At 34.8% G+C, this 17476-nt stretch overlaps 1 protein-coding gene across 3 annotated transcripts in view; it reads left to right on the plus strand.

Moving 5' to 3' along the window:
• SSH2 (slingshot protein phosphatase 2) overlaps positions 1-17476 on the plus strand; it is a 215607-nt gene that overhangs the window by 81428 nt on the left and 116703 nt on the right. For all 3 annotated transcript variants that reach the window (XM_031468469.2, XM_031468468.2, XM_031468470.2), the window contains one exon: positions 7059-7102. In XM_031468469.2, coding sequence (XP_031324329.1) covers positions 7059-7102 — 44 coding nt within the window. The remainder of the gene's footprint in view (positions 1-7058; positions 7103-17476) is intronic.

A 17476-nucleotide genomic window follows, 5' to 3' on the forward strand; every position in this document is an offset into this window, starting at 1 on the left:
TAGTATCTAACACATAATAGGTAGTCAGTTAATAATGAATAAATGAATATATCAGTGAAAGGAAGTAAATGATTCTGTCTGCTTAACCAAAGGGAAAGGCTTAAGTATTACTTCCAGATCTTAGTCACAAGCCAACTCCTGAGCAACAAAAATCATTCTTTTAACCAACTAAGGATAAAACATAACTGCCATAGTCCTCACAAGCTGACAGTGCACAGCCAGTTAGCTCCAAGTGTTCACATGGTTTTAGTTAGCTGCCCTTATCATGCATTCATTCATCTCTTTATTGAGTTCCATCTGCACATGGGGCATTGTGCTAAACAGAGAGTAAGATGCAGAGGGAAAATAAGGCAGATTACAGTCTGATAATGGAACATAAAACAAGAACTCAGTGGTAGTGCCACGGGAAACATGCATGGTTACTGTCAGGTTTGGAGGGAGGCAGACAGCCTATCAGTCAGGTGATAAAAGGAACAAAAACTACTGGCTTTTGAAACCAGCTTTGAAGACTGGGGAAGGGTATAGGAGAGGGGAAAGAGGCCTTCCAGGATGATGAAACAGCATGGACAAAGGAAGTTAATAGGTACTTTTGAAAAACGATGAATGAGTCCACTTGGATCGGAGGGTATGGAAAGTGTAAAGAATTTTGAACAATAAAGCTTGGGGAAGTATTATTTAACACCTACCTAGCCTGGTGTTTTTCAAAGCTGACAGTATTTCCTTCCTCCCAGCCTACTTCTCAGCAAATATGACTTGGGTGCTTACATTTTTTCTAAACATCTTAGCGACCTACTTTTATGCTCAGATATTAAGTATATTAATAAGGATACATTAATCTTTAAATTCATACTTAGTGGTTCCTAAATATCTGAAAATTATTTATTTTTTAATTGAAGTATAGATGACTTATAATATATTAGTTTCAAGTATGCCATGCAGGGATTCAGTATTTTTATGGGTTATACTTCATTTAAAGTTATTATAAAATATAACTATTTCCCTGTGCTATACAGTATACCCTTTGTAAATTTTTTTATTTTTTTTTTCTTTTAAAATGGATTTAGTGGGATTGAGACCAGAACCTTGTGCATGCTATGCATGTGCTCTACCACTGAGCTATACCCTCTCCCCTACAATATATTCTTTTGCTTATTATGCATACTGGTTTGTATCTCTTAATCCCATGCCCCTATCTTGTCCCTCTTCCTTTTAATCTCCCCACTAGTAACCACCAGTTCTCTATATCTGTGAGTCTATTTCTGTTTGTTATATAGCTTATTCTTCAGATTCCACATATAAGCAATAACATAGAGTATTTTTCTTTCTCTGCCTTATTTCACTAAGCATAATACCCTCTAGGTTCATCCATGTTGTTACAAATAGCTGAATTTCATTCTTTTTTATGGCTGAGTAATATTCCATTATATATGTATATCTTCTTCTATATATATATAGATATATATGTATATATCTTCTTTATCCATTCATCTGTTGATGGACCCTTAGGCTGCTTCCATATCTTGGCTATTGTAAATAATGCTGTGCTGCTGTAGACATTGGGGTGCATGCATCTTTTTGAATTAGTGTTTTCTGAATACCGTAAAATTAAATGCACATTCAAATCTCACACCATATTGTTATAGGCCAGATTTTTCTTAAAAACATCAAGAAGTAATTATACTCTTTAAATAAAAACTATTTAATGGTAGGACTTTGGAATATAAAAAAAAGTCAACAAAGATGTATTTAGTCATTTAATTAATTAATTCTCCTTATACAGCAGAAATTTTTGTTTACTGTTTCTCTAAGAGTTATCTCTACATTTTTCTCCTGGTAATTTCTAACATTCTGAGCACGTTGACTATTTGGCTTTTTTTTTTTTTTTTTTTTTAACTAACAGTGCATGAAGTTACTTGACAAGGTAGGTGGTTATATCTGGTCTGGTGTATGCACTTGTTACAATAGAATGGTAAGCATTCTACTTTTGGCTACCATTTAAATGCCAGTATTCAAAATAACTGTATTACCTGATCCTTACTCTTATTGAATAAGCAATGTTTTATCTTTGCATTTGGGACTGTGAATTCCATTGAAATAAGCATAATTGAATGCTTACTTCATTTTTTGAATCCATTTTACCTTAAAATGCTCTGACATACTGCATTTTTTAAAACGTCTCTTTTTCCAAGTAAGATGAAGGAGAAACAAATCATTCATTGGCCTGACTTGTAATATTAATCTAAAAAAGAAGAAAAAGAGTCATTTGGGGATCTTGTGTTGGAAACAGTTCTCTGACTTGCTTTTTTGTGTGTACCAAGGGAATTTTCCACTCCTTTGGCACTATTTTAAAGTGTAGAAGTCATAGAAGACAAGTAACAAAGGATATTATTTTATTATAAGCCATGAGAAAAGATATGCTTTCTTCTGCAGCTCCCTCTCAGGATATAGATACCAAAGGCAGATTCTTAGTTTAGAGGCAGTTGGTTATAGCAGGAATATAGACCTGAGTTCAAATCCTGACTCTACCATTTATTGGCTTTGTGACCTTTGGCAAGTCCCACAGGGTGCACATTAAATAAAATAATATATAAAGTATCTGGCCCTTGTGATGTTAAAAAAAAAAAATGTTAGTTCACCCCTGTAGATGTAACTGTTTTTGGCTGTTTGTGCCCTCTAAAGAATCAAACATCAAGGGTATTTTTGCTTTTTATTTTTCCACATACTCTCATCCAAATTCTCATAAGCAGAAAAATCTACAAAAGAGCTGAAAGTAATTTGAATCATCCCTCTTTGGTGTGCTCATTTTATGTAGAGGGGAAGGGTGTTAAACTAGTAATAGCTCATAAATATATAAAAGGGTAATCAACATTACTAGTAATCAAGGCACAGCTAAGTAAGACCATAATAAAATACACCACTAGATTCACAAAAAAAGAAAGAAAACATCTGATGATTCTAAGTGTTGGCTAGAATTTAGAACAACTGAAACTCTCACACCTTCCTAGTGAGAGTTTAAATCAGGACAACCACTTTGGAAAATAATTTGGCACTATCTGGTAAATTTGAACCTTTATTTTACTCTGTGACACTGCAGTTCTACTCCTAGGTATATGTATATCCTGTTGACACTCTTGCACGTGTAGACCAAAAGACATGCACAAGAATATTATACCAGCGTGGCTGATGTCACCAAAAATTGGAAACAATCCAATATATCTGAGTGGAATGGGTAAACTTTCTTATATTCCTATAATGCAATCTTTTTACCCCAGCAAAAATGGACTAATTATAGCTATGTGTAATAAGTAGAATAATCTTACTGGCATAATACTTAGTTTTAAAAAAGCATACTAGGATGACTATATATAGTATAATACAATTTTTGAAGCCTCTAAACAATCAAAACTAAACAATGTACTGTTTAACAATGTAGACATCATGTAATTTTTTTTTAAAACAGTGGAATAAAAGAGATAGAACCAATAGGTAAATTAAAATGAAATTCTAAAAAACATTCAAATAATATGAAAGAAGGCAGAAAAGGAGAAATAGAAGAATATAGATATAGGGGACAAACAGAAAATAAATAATAACATGATAGACCCAAATCAAATTGTATCTGTGAATTACATTAAATATTAATGGGCTAACCACTGCAATTAAAAGACAAAGACTGTCATAATGGTAAAATAAAGTAAGATCCAACTATATTCTGTCTGTAAGAGACATTCTTTAAAATATAAAGAGATTGGAAAATATACCTTGCAAACAGTGAACGTAAGTCTGGACTAGCTATATTAACATCAGATAAAATAGATTTCAAGACAAAATATCTTACTAGAAGATAAAGCAATCTTGAAAAAGAAGAATCAAGTTAGGGGATTTATATTTCCTTCAAAACTTGCTGTAAACTACAGTAATGAAGTAGTAAAGTGCTGGCAGAAAGAATGCAAATAGATCAATGGAACAGAATAAAGAACTCAGAAGTAGACCTCACTTACACTGTCATTTGATTTTTTACAAAGGAGCCAAGTTATCCAATGGGGAAAGGAAAGGCTTTTCATCAAATGGTGATTGAAAACTGGATATCCATGTGGGAAAAAATGAACTTGCATCCCATCTCACAGCAGATAAAAATATTTATTCAGGATACATCATAGGCCTTATATATAAAACCATACAGCCTTTTTAAGAAAATATGGTAGAATATCTTTGTCACCAAAGGATAGGCAAAGGTTTCCAAGGACACAGAAAACAGTAACCATCGAAGAAAAAAATTGCAAATTGGACATGTTACAGCTCTCATACATTGTCGATAAGCATTTAAAGTGGTACAAGCACTTTGGAAAAGGGCCTGACAATTTCCTATAAAACTACACATGCATCTTATCCCATGACCCAAGAGAAACAAAAACATACGTCCACCAAAAAAACAAAAAACAAAAAAAAGGTGTTCATGTAACAATTTTCTTCATAAAACTCAAACATCCTAGGCATATATATCAATAAGAGATGAATAAACAAACTGTGATATATTCGTTTAATGGAATCCTTAGGAATAAAAAGGAATGAGCTCCTGTTATGTGCAACAACATGGATAAATTTCAGAAACATTATGCTATGTGAAAGAAACCTCACACAAAAGAGTGCACACTGTAAGATTCTATTTATATGAACAAGGGAATCATTTGAATGGAATCATATGCTTTATACTATTATTGATGGAAAAATGTAGTGGAAGAAAAACCAGAACAGTGGTTGCCTCTTGGAGTGGGTAGTGCCAAGTATTGCATGAGAAGGGGCATAAGAAAGATTTTTGAGGTGATAGAAATGTTCCATTTCTTGATAGAAGTTTGGGTTCCACAGATAAATACATTTGTCAAAACTCACTGAAGATTTATGCATTTATTTCCTTGCATATAAATTTTACTTCAAAAGAAAAAAAAACTGTAATACTGAAATGCATTCTAATGAATTATATGCATTTAAGGGCCAGTGCAGTGATGTCAATAACCTACTTCGAAGTGCATGAAAAAAATAAGGTGGATTGATGGATGGGCAGAGAGAGGAACAGATGAGTGATAAAGCAAGTATAGAAAATGTTAATGGTGGAATCCACATGATGGATATTCAGGTTCACGATAAGTTTTTTCAACTTTTCTGTATGTTTGAAATTTTTTATAGTAGAGTGAAAGCAAGAAAATTATAAACTTAAAATTCAAGATAGCAGCCACATCTTGGGAGGAGGATAGGAATGGGAGATAGGAAGTAAGCACACAGGTTGATGCAAAGGTATTGGTACTATTCCAGCCTTAAGGTATTAAGGTTCACAAGGTATTCATTTTACTATTATGCCTCATAACTTACATGTATTTTAAATACATCTTTTTAAAGATAATTTTTCATACAATTAAAAATATAAGAAGAGTACATCAGAAGTAGAGATCTATTAACTGGTAATAACAGCAATGAAGCATTATTTGTTAAATGAGATTCCAGGAAATCATTTCTATTTATTATCTTTTCTTTGGGCCCCAAAATCTAACATTTACATTTGTTCATGAGTCTTCATTTTCATTGTTGCAAACTTTCCATGTTCTGACCATTGACTCTAAAGACAGTCAGTTCTTTTCCTTTTAATGCTTTTCTTTTCATTCCCTAAAGGGCATACTTCTGAACCTAAAACTTCCCCTACAGACAAAGAATATAATATACCATGACACTTACCCTGTCCTCCCCTGAGGGTAGAATCTTTGCTGTCATCTTCCCTTTGTGGAAAATAATAGACATGCCTGAAATCAATAATGAAGATAAAACGGGAATAAAAGTTACAGAGCTGGCCATGGCTGCCCAGGAATGGAGACAAGATGATGTAGAGGTGAACAGGGATAGTTCCATAAACTCATAAACTTATCAGCAGACAGTACCCATATTGTTTGAGATTCTTTTTCTCCTATTTTTGTGTTTGCCAAATAGGCAAAAAGTGGCCAGAGTGCAAGTATAAAATGTCAGAAAGCAATTTTTTTTTAAAAGTTAGTGCCTCAGTATCATTGATTCTCTCATCTTTATTCTCTTTTCCTTCATGTAATTTTCTTGTCTCTATGAAGATCTGTGTAGTATCTTAACATAAAATAATTCCTAACCTAAGCCAGGGAGGGGTAAATGATATGCTTTTGTCATGTGTTGGGAGGCAGTATTTTATCAGTTTTAATTCTAGCTCCCTTCACCACATGAGTTTCCTTGACCAACTTACTTCTTTCCTTTTTGGGAATTTCAGTTTCTATAAAATACTCGTATTTCATTGAGCCTAAATTGCCATAAGTATAACACCGTCAACTATTTTATGTGCCGTTAAGAAAAATAAATATTGCAATTAAACTATGATTTTAAGTTTTTTAGTCACATTGATTGTAGATCTATACTAAGGTGTGTGTGTATTAGAGACAGTGAAAACTATAAACATCAACCTTCTTAATTTAACATCAACCTTCTTAGTTTATAACCTGTAACCTTTATAACCTTGTTAAAGCATCAGCCTTCTTGGTTTATAAGGAATAAGCAGGACACTGTTAAGCAAGGCATCTGGCATGTTATAAATACTCAGTAAGTAGTAGTCTTTAAGGTGGTGGTGATTTAATCATGACCACTTTGTAAAGTGGTATTCATTGTTTAGGTTGTTCTTTGAGGATAATCTCAATGGGATTTGACGGTGGTAGTCAGAATGCCCACTCATTTTAATGTGAAGTAATGTAACAGTATAATAATATCTTCAGTTGATTTTCAGAGGTAATTCTTTTAATTATGAACACTTTGTTATTAACAAAAAAACAACTTGTTTGTAGACTGGTGTTGAAGCTTCCTCTGGGAATGTATTCTACTGATAAATATCAACTCCCTGAGTTGGCTGAAGTCATTTTCTTACAGAGAGAATTAAAGTTCAAGTACACAGCATCAGTGAGACATTATTACATGTAAAGTGTAGTAAAATTGCATTGTTGATACTGTAATGTGAGACCTCAGGTTTTAAATTATTTTTTCTCATTTTCCTGTCTATACAGGAGGCAGACAGTGGGGAGGAGGAATGCCGGTCACAGCCCAGGAGGTATGTTTGTTTATTACTTCCTATAGCATTTTTATAGTTCGTGTTTTCTCTCTAATTATTTCTCAGTCTTGTCAGATTAGTTTATCCTGGCTTTCTGAGATGCTTAATTGGTCTCTCAAAATAAAATTGCTTTAAGAATCCAGTTACTGGCTCAGAAAGATTTTAAATGGTAGATTTCATTATGTTGTACACCTAAATCTACTATAATGTATGTCAATTATACTTCAATAAATAATTTAACTTAATTTAATGGTAGACTTCTTTCTTTCTTTCTTTCTTTCTTTCTTTCTTTCTTTCTTTCTTTCTTTCTCTCTTGCTCGCTTGCTCGCTTGCTTTCTTTCTGTCTGTCTGTCTGTCTGTCTTTCTTTCTTTCTTTCTTTCTTTCTTTCTTTCTTTCTTTCTTTCTTTCTTTCTTTCAATGCAGAAAGGCTAGTATTGGCCCAGCTTTGACCCAAGTCTCTGGAACTATCTTGGGTAGTAAAAAGCAAAATTTCGTTACTTTTTAGGAAAATATCCACTAACAAACATTTCAGCCTTCAGTTTTGTACTTATGTTTGCCATTCATTTTGATAGGTTTTGGCAGTTTTTACAGATTGGTTAATGTTTCACTTCCTAAATACAAATGATATACTGAGTAACTTACCCAATCTTTTCAAATACAATAAAACGTTTTTCCTCCTTCTCACGAAATAGTGGACATGTTATAAGGATACCAGAACCTGCTGCCATTAAAAGAAGAAAGTTATGAGAGCCATCTAGGAAGTATATAGTAACATTTCTGTTATCGTCTTTAAAAAGATTTTTTAAATCAACTCCCTCCCTCAAGAGGTTGTCCTGATAAGTTCTAGATGGTCATTTAAGTGTTACCAAACTTGTGTCCTCTGAACCCAATCACATGAGCTATCCTAGATGGTTCAGGCTGAAGGGGATGCTTCCTTCATGATAAATTGTCAGGCATTTGTTGATGTGTACTTCACTCTTATAAACCACAACTTACGATAAAAATAGTTCCTTTTCAGGGGGAGGCCATAGCTCAAGTGGTAGAACACATGCTTAGCATGCATGAAGTCCTGGGTTCAATCCCCAGCACCTCCTCTAAAAATAAATAAATAATTAAACCTAATTACCTCCCCCCACAAAAAAAAAAATCGTTTTCATCAGTAGTCAGTAGAGATTATTGGCAATATTTTTCCTGTCTTATCACAAAAATTTAGGCTCAAAGATTAATTTCTCACTGTCTCTTAGGGAAGATCTGACAGTGAAGTGTCATTCTTTTGTGTAGGGCTAAGAAATAGAAACCTAGAAGAAATTTTAGCTGAATGCTTACCAGAGGCATCATAACCTTATTCCCATTAGAATGAAAAAGGATTCCCAAGGGTTCTTAAATTTTCCTGTAGGCCAGATTTAAAGATCTCTGAGTTAATTTCTTTATGTACTGACTTGGCATCTACTAGGATAATTGTGCCCCAAAATTACATAATGATGAGGCAATGCAGGCCTGTTCTCTTATTCACCAGCACTGAATTGTCAAGCCATTAAGAACCATAACAGTCCCTATTATTAAAGTTGTTGGCAATAAATCATTACTGCGATTAGCAGAGGATTTTTGTAGGCTTCTTGTATTCACAAGAAAGGGATCATTTATAGAAATAAGAAGTGAAGAAAAACCTAGTAGCACCCATTTTAAAAAACCAAACTTTCTAGCTTGTGTAATTTCTTACATTCAGTGTGTTTCCAGGCCATTTCTAAATCTAATTGCTTTATTCGGACTCTAAGTAAAGTAACTTCTCTTAAGTGTCAGTTGAATGCCTCTTGTACTCAGATGGTATGCATGAGGTTGATTTTTGTGTTTGGCTGCTACAGATGGTTCTGGCATTCTCCATCACTTAGCATGGAATAAACCACCATTGAGTTAACATCTTTTCATTGAGCGTGCCTGTACTTATCAGTTTTTGGGGTCAACTGTGGTTTGTAGTAGGGAATTGAATAGTAAGCAGCATACCATTGAAACTAATGCCAAGTCCAGATAATAAAAAAGATGTATTAGTCTCTTATTTTAGCCAAATGTCATTTATTGGGAAAGCCATGAGTTAAAAGTAATCTTTTAGTATACTTAGCCCAAACTATTAATGCCTTTAAAAATCAATGTTCACAGGCAACAACAACAACAAAATGGATAAATTAGACTACATAAAAGTTTAAACCTTCTGTGCATCAAAGGACACAATCAACAGAGTGAAAAGGCAACCCACAGAATGGGAGAAGATATTTGCAAATCATGTAGCTAATAAGGGGTTAATATCCAGAATCTATAAAGGACTCTTACAACTCAGCAACAATAAAGCAAACAACCTGTCTTAGTCAGCTTGGGCTACTATAAAAAATACCATAGACTGAGTAGTTTAAACAACAGAAATTTATTTCCCATAGTTCTGGAGGCTGGGAGTCCAAGATCAATGTGCTGGCAGATTTGGTTCCTGTTGAAAACAGTCTTCCTGGCTTGGAGGCAGATGCCTTCTTGCTGTGTCCTCACATGGCTATAAGAGAGAGGGTGCTCTGGCCTCTTCCTCTTCTTATATGTACACTAATCCTAATGGGGGTCAAACCCTCATAATATCATCTAACCCTGATTATCTCCCAAAGGCGCCCATCTCCAAATACCATTACATTGGACATTAGGGCTTCAACATACAGATTTGGGGGGCACATAAACATTCAATCCATAACATTTCACCTTTGGCTCCCAAAATTCATATCCTTCCCACATACAAAATATATTCATTCCATCCCAACAGCCCCAAAGTAGTAACTCATTCTAGCATCAACTCTAAGGTACATAGTCTCGCCTAAATATAAGAGATGGGTGAGGCTTGAGGTAGAATTCCTCTTCAGCTATGAACCTGTGGGATCAGATAAATGATGCACTTTAAAATACAGTGGTAGTACAGGCATAAGGTAGACATTCCCTTTCCAAAAGGGAGAAATAGGAAAGAAAGAAAGAAAACGTGACAGCTCCCAAGTTCAAAACTTAGTGAGGCAAATTCCATTAGCTCTTAAGTCTCAAGAATAATCCTCTTTGGTTAGATGCTATGCCTTCTGAACCCAGTGGGGCAGTGGTCCTGCTGTCAGATCCCTCTGGAGTGGTAGTGTCATCCCCAGGGCTCAGCTGAGCACCCGGTACCTTTGGCTCCTTTGGAGCACCATCCATGCAGTGTTCTGCAAGGGCCCACCTACATGGCACTCTGCTGGGTGATGGTGCCTCCCATTGAAACCAAAGTAGAGGCATCCTTACCTGTCGGCCCTTGCACTCTAGGCATGGTGAGAGTAGCAGCTCCGATGATCTCTGAATCTTTTGGGGGTTCCCTTTTCCCTTTTCTTGAAGGGTAATTCATGTTTGTACCTCCCTTCATTCTGTCTCATTTTCTTTGCTTCCTTAAGTCCCAGATGGCAGTATTTCTGCTGGTGTAATCCCATCTCTATTTCTGGCTTCTGTTGAGATTGCTGAATAGGTCTGTGATTGACACCCACATTGATCTCCTTACTAAATGGTTGGTCACCACACCCTTTGCATTCTCTTTTAAACATGCTTTCTCATTTTTTTGCAATATGGACAGGCTGAGAATTTTCAAATCTTTGACTTCTGTTTCTTTTTTACTTAACAATTCCTTCTTTAATTCATTTCTCTCCTGTACTTTATTATAAGCTCCCAGGAAGAACTAAGCCACTCATTCAATTCTTTGCTTAAAAATCTCCTGAGCTAAATATCCAGTTTCATCAGTCAGAAGTTCTATTTTCCATAAGACACTAGAACATGAACACAGTTCAGCCTAGTTCATTGTTACTTTATAACAAGTATTGCCTTTTCTCTGTTATCCAATAACATGTTCCTCATTTCTGTCTGAGACCTCATCAGAATGGCCTTTACCACCCATATTTCTACCAACATTCTGTTCATTATTATTTATATTCTCTAAGGAGATGTAGGACTTTCCTCTTTTCTTTCTGAGCTCTCACCAGAATTGCCTTTAACCCTCCCTTCTTGGCAATCTCAGCTTTTTGTAGCCTGCACCTCAAAACTGTTTTAAGAAATAGAATGCTGATATTAATATTTCATGGAGAAGCCTAATATTTATTTTTCTTTAACATTTTTTTATTGATTTATAATCATTTTACAATATTGTGTCAAATTCCAGTGCAGAGCACAATTTTTCAGTTATACATGAACATATATATTCATTGTCACATTTTTTTCTCTGTGAGCTACCATAAGATCTTGTATATATTTCCCTGTGCTATACAGTATAATCTTGTTTATCTATTCTACAATTTTGAAATCCCAGTCTATCTCTTCCCACCCCCTGCCCCCTTGGCAACCACAAGTTTGTATTCTATGTCTGTGAGTCTGTTTCTTTTTTTTTTTTTAACATTTTTATTGATTTATAATCATTTTACAATGTTGTATCAAATTCCAGTGTTCACAATTTTTCAGTCATACATGGACATATACACACTCATTGTCACATTTTTTTCTCTGTGAGCTACCATAAGATTTTGTGTATATTTCCCTGTGCTATACAGTATAATCTTGTTTATCTATTCTACAGTTTTGAAATCCCAGTCTATCCCTTCCCACCCTCCACCTCCCTGGCAACCACAAGTCTATATTCTATGTCTATGAGTCTATTTCTGTCCTGTATTTACGCTTTGGGTTTTTTGTTTGTTTGTTTGTTTGGTTTTTTTTTTTGTTTTTTAGATTCCACATATGAGCGATCTCATATGGTATTTTTCTTTCTCTTTCTGGCTTACTTCACTTAGAATGACATTCTCCAGGAGCATCCACGTTGCTGCAAATGGCATTATGTTGTCGGTTTTTATGGCTGAGTAGTGTTCCATTGTATAATATACCACATCTTCTTTATCCAGTCATCTGTTGATGGATATTTAGGCTGTTTCCATGTCTTGGCTATTGTAAAGAATGCTGCTATGAACATTGGGGTGCAGGTATCATCCTGAAGTAGGGTTCCTTCTGGATATATGCCCAGGAGTGGGATTCCTGGGTCATATGGTAAGTCTATTCCTAGTCTTTTGAGGAATCTCCATACTGTTTTCCACAGTGGCTGCACCAAACTGCATTCCCACCAGCAGTGAAGGAGGGTTCCCTTTTCTCCACAGCCTCTCCAGCATTTGTCATTTGTGGATTTTTGAATGATGGCCATTCTGACTGGTGTGAGGTGATACCTCATTGTAGTTTTGATTTGCATTTCTCTGATAATTAGTGATATTGAGCCTAATATTTATTGAACTTAGAATATGTGCGTGATTGATTGATTGATTTACAAAACTAGACCTTTCCATGTGTTAAAAACCCGTGCTAACTGATGACAGTGAAGATATACATCTCCTGCTGTTGGCCTTTCTGAAGTCTGAATCTCTACCTCCCGCCGCCGTGTGGCTTACTCTTCTGATCCAGAGAACTTTCAGCTGTTTATACACATTTTGTTGTGGCCACCAGGAGGTGTAGTGAGCTATCCTCTCATCCTCTTGAGTCCTGCCACTGTTTGGAGTAGATCCTTTAAATTGGTAAGTGCACACTTTGAAAGGCTCTTTTCCTAGCCACTCAACAGGAGTTAGAATTTTCATTTCACTGAAAGTATTCTTTGTTTCTGAGGGATGTATTCCCAGACTCTCTTATTTTGTATTTATCTGAGATGTTCTGCTTCTGGTAACTACAGCAGGCATTCCTCTTAAATCTGATTTGAAAAGCAAACTAATTATTACAGCCATAATGAAATTAAATATGTCTTTTAAAGCTAAGTAAATAATTTTACTTTTTTCCCCTAAATGTTATTCTGTATGGTATTAAAAAAAAAAATCAAAAGTAGTTTCCTCTCAATTCTTGACTTTGCCAAACTAAGTTTTTGAAAAGTTGTTTTCTTACATTATAAAAATCCAGAGACTAATAAAATATGAAATACCTATCACTGCTGGGAGAGGATTCTGGGAAGATAGTGGAGTAGGAAGCACCAGCAATCTGTCTCTCCACCTAGACAACAATTGCACTGGCAGAAATCTGTCTAATGTCGACTATTTTGGAACTCTGGAGTCTGTTCAAGGCTTGCAGCTTCCAGGGGAAGATTTGGAGGGTAAATTGTGGCCAGTTTCAGCTCCTAGCTCTTAGCAGCTATCCATCCCTCACCCTCAGCCACATGACAGGCAGCTGTGCATGTATTCCTGGAGCAGCTTGCACACAACTTATGGAAGGTGGGGTGGGTAAAAAGGACCCTATCCCCCAGATATTAAGGATCTGTGATATGATAGCTGAGTGCTGCTTCTGATCACAGAGGTGTAGACAAAGAAGTAGGTAGCCAGTATTGTTGCACAACCCCCTCCCATTGTTGCAAGCCCTTCTCTCCCCTGCTGAAGTGACTTTTAGGGATTTGAAGAGCTGGCACCCTTTTTTCCTCCCCCTTCACTTTTTTTTTTTCCACCTTTCAAGAGCTAGACAATAAAGACAAGGACTTGAAAAACCGCTTCTTTTAAGGGAGAAATTAGTATGTTTTGACACATGCCTAGGGAAAGGCTCAGAAAAGATCTTATGTTTACATCTCAGACTGATCCTTGGCAGAGAGATAGCCTGCGACAATCAAAAACAAAAACAGTAACAAAAAACAGTAAACCCTGAGGACAGTGGAGAATCTGATTTCCAAAGTTACCACATCATTAGATTGAAATGTCCTGTGTTCAACAAAAAATCACAAGGCATACATAGAAACAGTAAAATATGACCCATTCAGAAGAAAAAAATAAAAAGACCTAATTGCAGGTATACAGAGACTTTAAAATAGCTATCTTAAAGATAATCAAAGAATTAAGGAAAATGTGGAGGAAGTTAAGAAAACAATGTGTGGATAAAATGGAAATATCAATAAAGAGAAAACCTAAAAAGAAACCAAAAAAGAACTTCTGGAGCTAAAAAGTACAATAACTAAGATGAAAAATTTACTAGATAGATTCAAAGGCAGGTTTGAGCAGGCAGGAGGAAGGATCATTAAACTTGAAGATAAGACAATGGAAATTATCGAGTCTGAGGAACAGAAAGAAACAAGACTGAAGAAAAAGAAGCAGAGCCTCAGTGACTTATGGGACATCATGAAGAGGACCAACAGATGCATCATGGGAGTCCCAGAAGGAGGAAAGAGAAAGAGGCAGAGAGAATATTTTAAAAAATAATGGCTGAAAACTTCCCAAATTTGGCAGAAGACATAAATATAAATATCCAAGAAGCTCTACAAACTCCAAGATGAACTCAAAGAGACCCACACTGAGACACATTATAATCAAACTTTCAAAAGACAAAGAAAGAAAATGTTTAAAAAAAAAAAAAGACAAAGAATCTTGAAAGAATCAAGAAAGAAGTGCATCATTACATACAGGGGATCCCCAAGTAGATTATCAGATTTCCTATCAGAAACTTTGGAGATTAGAAGATAGTTGGCCAATATATTCAAAGTGCTAAAAGAAAAAAAAAGGTGAATCAAGAATCCTATAATCCTATATCTGAAAACTGCCCTTCAAAAGTGAAAGAGGAATTAAGGTATTCCAGATAAATAAAAGCTGAGGGAATCTGCGACCACTAGACCTGCCCTGCAGGAAATATGCAAGAGCATCCTGCAAGGTGAAATGAAAGGACACCAGGCTTACTTAGTAACTCAAAGACGTATGGAGAAATAAAGATCTCTATAAAGGTATATACATGGGAAATTATAAAAGGTAGTATTATTGTACATTGGTTTCTAACTGCACTTTTTGTCTTCTACATGATTTAAGAGACTAATACATTTAAACAACAATAAAAAATAATTATTCATGTAAAAGCTAATGTGACTGTAACTTTGGTTTCTAACTCCAGATCTTGTTTTCTGCATGATTTAAGAGACTAATGCATTTAAAATAATTATTAGTTTATGTTTTGGGACACACAATGAATAAATATGCTGTGACATCAGCAACTGAAAGGAGTGGAGACAGAGCTTTAAAGGAACAGAGTTTTTGTATGTTATTGAAGCTAACCTGGTATAAATCGAATTTAGAGTGTTATAACTATAGTTTGTTAAATGTGATACCATGGTAACCACAAAGAAATTGACTTAGAAGCACAGGGAACTATATTCAATTTCTTGTAATAAGCTATAACAGAAAAGAATCTGAATGTGTGTGTGTGTGTGTGTGTGTGTAACTGAACCACTTTGCTGTACCCCTGAAACTAACATTGTAAGTCAACTACACTTCAGTAAAAAAATAAAGTAAAAGAAATAAGCTATAGAAGATATACAAAAGAAAATGAGAAAGGAATTTAAACATTTCACTACAAAAACTCAACCAAAAGAGGACAGTAATGCAGGAAATAAGGGACAAAAAAGCTTTAAGGCATATGTAAAATAAATAGCACAATAAGAAAAATGAGTCCCTTATCAGTAATTACTTTAAATGTAAATTAATCCTTTAAACTCTTCAGTCAAAAGACAGAGATTGGCATAAGGGATAAAAACACATGACCCAACTATAAGGGACTCATCTGAGATCCAAAGACACAACCAAGTTGAAAGGGAAAGGATAGCAAAAGCTATTCTATGCATATAGTAACCAAAAGAGAACAGGGTTGTCTATATTAATTATCAGATAAAATAGACTTCAGATCAAAAAGGTTATGAGAGACAAAGAGGGATGTTCTATATTAACAAAAGTTTCAATACAGCAAGAAGATAAAACAGTTATAAACATTCATGTACCTAATGAAAGATCATCAAAATGTATGAAGCAAAAGCTGACAGATTTGAAGGGAGAAATAGATAGTTCTATAATAATAGCTGGAGACTTCAATACCATGCTGAAAATAATGGATAGAACAATCAGACAAAAGATAAGTAAAGAAATAAGACTTAACACAGTAAACCAACTAGATCTAAAATACATACACAGAACACTATTCAACAACAGTAGAATACACATTTTCCTCAAGTGCACATGAGACATTTTCCAAGATGGACCACATGTTAGGTCACGAATTAAGTCCTGGTAGATTTTAAAAGATGTATCTCATGCAAAATGTCTTCTAGGATTACAGTGGAATGAAGTTAGAAATCAGTAACAAAAGGAAGACTGGAAAATTCACAAAATTATGGAAAATTAATCAATACACTTTTAAACAACCAGTGCATCAGAGAAAAAAATTACAAGGAAAATTAGAAAATATTTTAGAGTCAAATGAAAACAACATAGCATACTAAAAGTTATAGGACACAGCAAAAGCAGTGCTAAGGAGGAAATTTATAGCTAACAATGCTTACGTTAAAAAATAAAGATCTCAAATCAACAAACCAACCTTATACCTTAAGGATCTAGAAAAAGAAGAACAAACTAAACCTAAAGCTAATAGAAGGAAGGAAGTAATAAAGATCAGAGCAGAGATAAATGAAATAGAGAATAGAAAGTCAATAGAGATAATCAATGAAACAAAAAGTTGGTTATTCAAAAAGACCAACAAAACTGACAAACCTTTAGCTTGATGGACTAGAGGAAAATGAGAAAAGACTAAAATTGCTAAAATCAGAAATAAAAGTGGGGACATTCCTACTGATTCTACTGAAATAAAAAGGTTTATAAGAGCATACTATGAACAATTGTACACCAACAAATTTGATAACCTAGATGAAATGGACAAATTCCTAGAAACATAAAACCTGCCAATATCAAACCATGAAGAAATAGAAAATCTGAATAGATCTTTAACTAGAAAGAAAATTGAGTCAGGGATCAAAAATCTCCCAAAAAAGAAAAACTTTTCTCTAGTAAATGCTACCAAGCATTTAAAGAGCTAATACTAATCTTAGTCAAACTTCAAAAAAATTAAAGAGGTCAGAACACTTCCTAACTCATTCTATGAAACCAACATTACCCTGATACCAAAGCCAAAAATACTATAAGAAAAGATTACTTTAAACCAATATCCCTTATGAACATTGGTGCAGAAATCCTCAGCAAAATACTAGCAAACAGAATTCAGCACCATATTGAAAGGATTATACTCTATGACCAAGTAGCGGTTATTCTTGGAATGCAAGGATGGTTCACATACAAAAATCAATCAATGTAATGTGCCACATCAACAGAATGAAGGGAAAAACTCATGATCATCTCAGTTGATACAGAAAAAGCATTTGACAAAATTCAACACCCTTTGATGTGTTGAATGCTGAAAGACTGAAAGCTTTACCTCTAAGATCAGGAACAAGGCAAGGATGCTCATTTTTTACCGTTTCTTTTCATCTTTTCTTTTCATTGAATCTGTAGATTGCTTTGGGTACTATTGTCATT

The sequence above is a fragment of the Camelus dromedarius genome, chromosome 16 (genome assembly GCF_036321535.1).
Source record: "Camelus dromedarius isolate mCamDro1 chromosome 16, mCamDro1.pat, whole genome shotgun sequence".
In the NCBI taxonomy this organism is placed as follows: Eukaryota; Metazoa; Chordata; class Mammalia; order Artiodactyla; family Camelidae; genus Camelus; species Camelus dromedarius.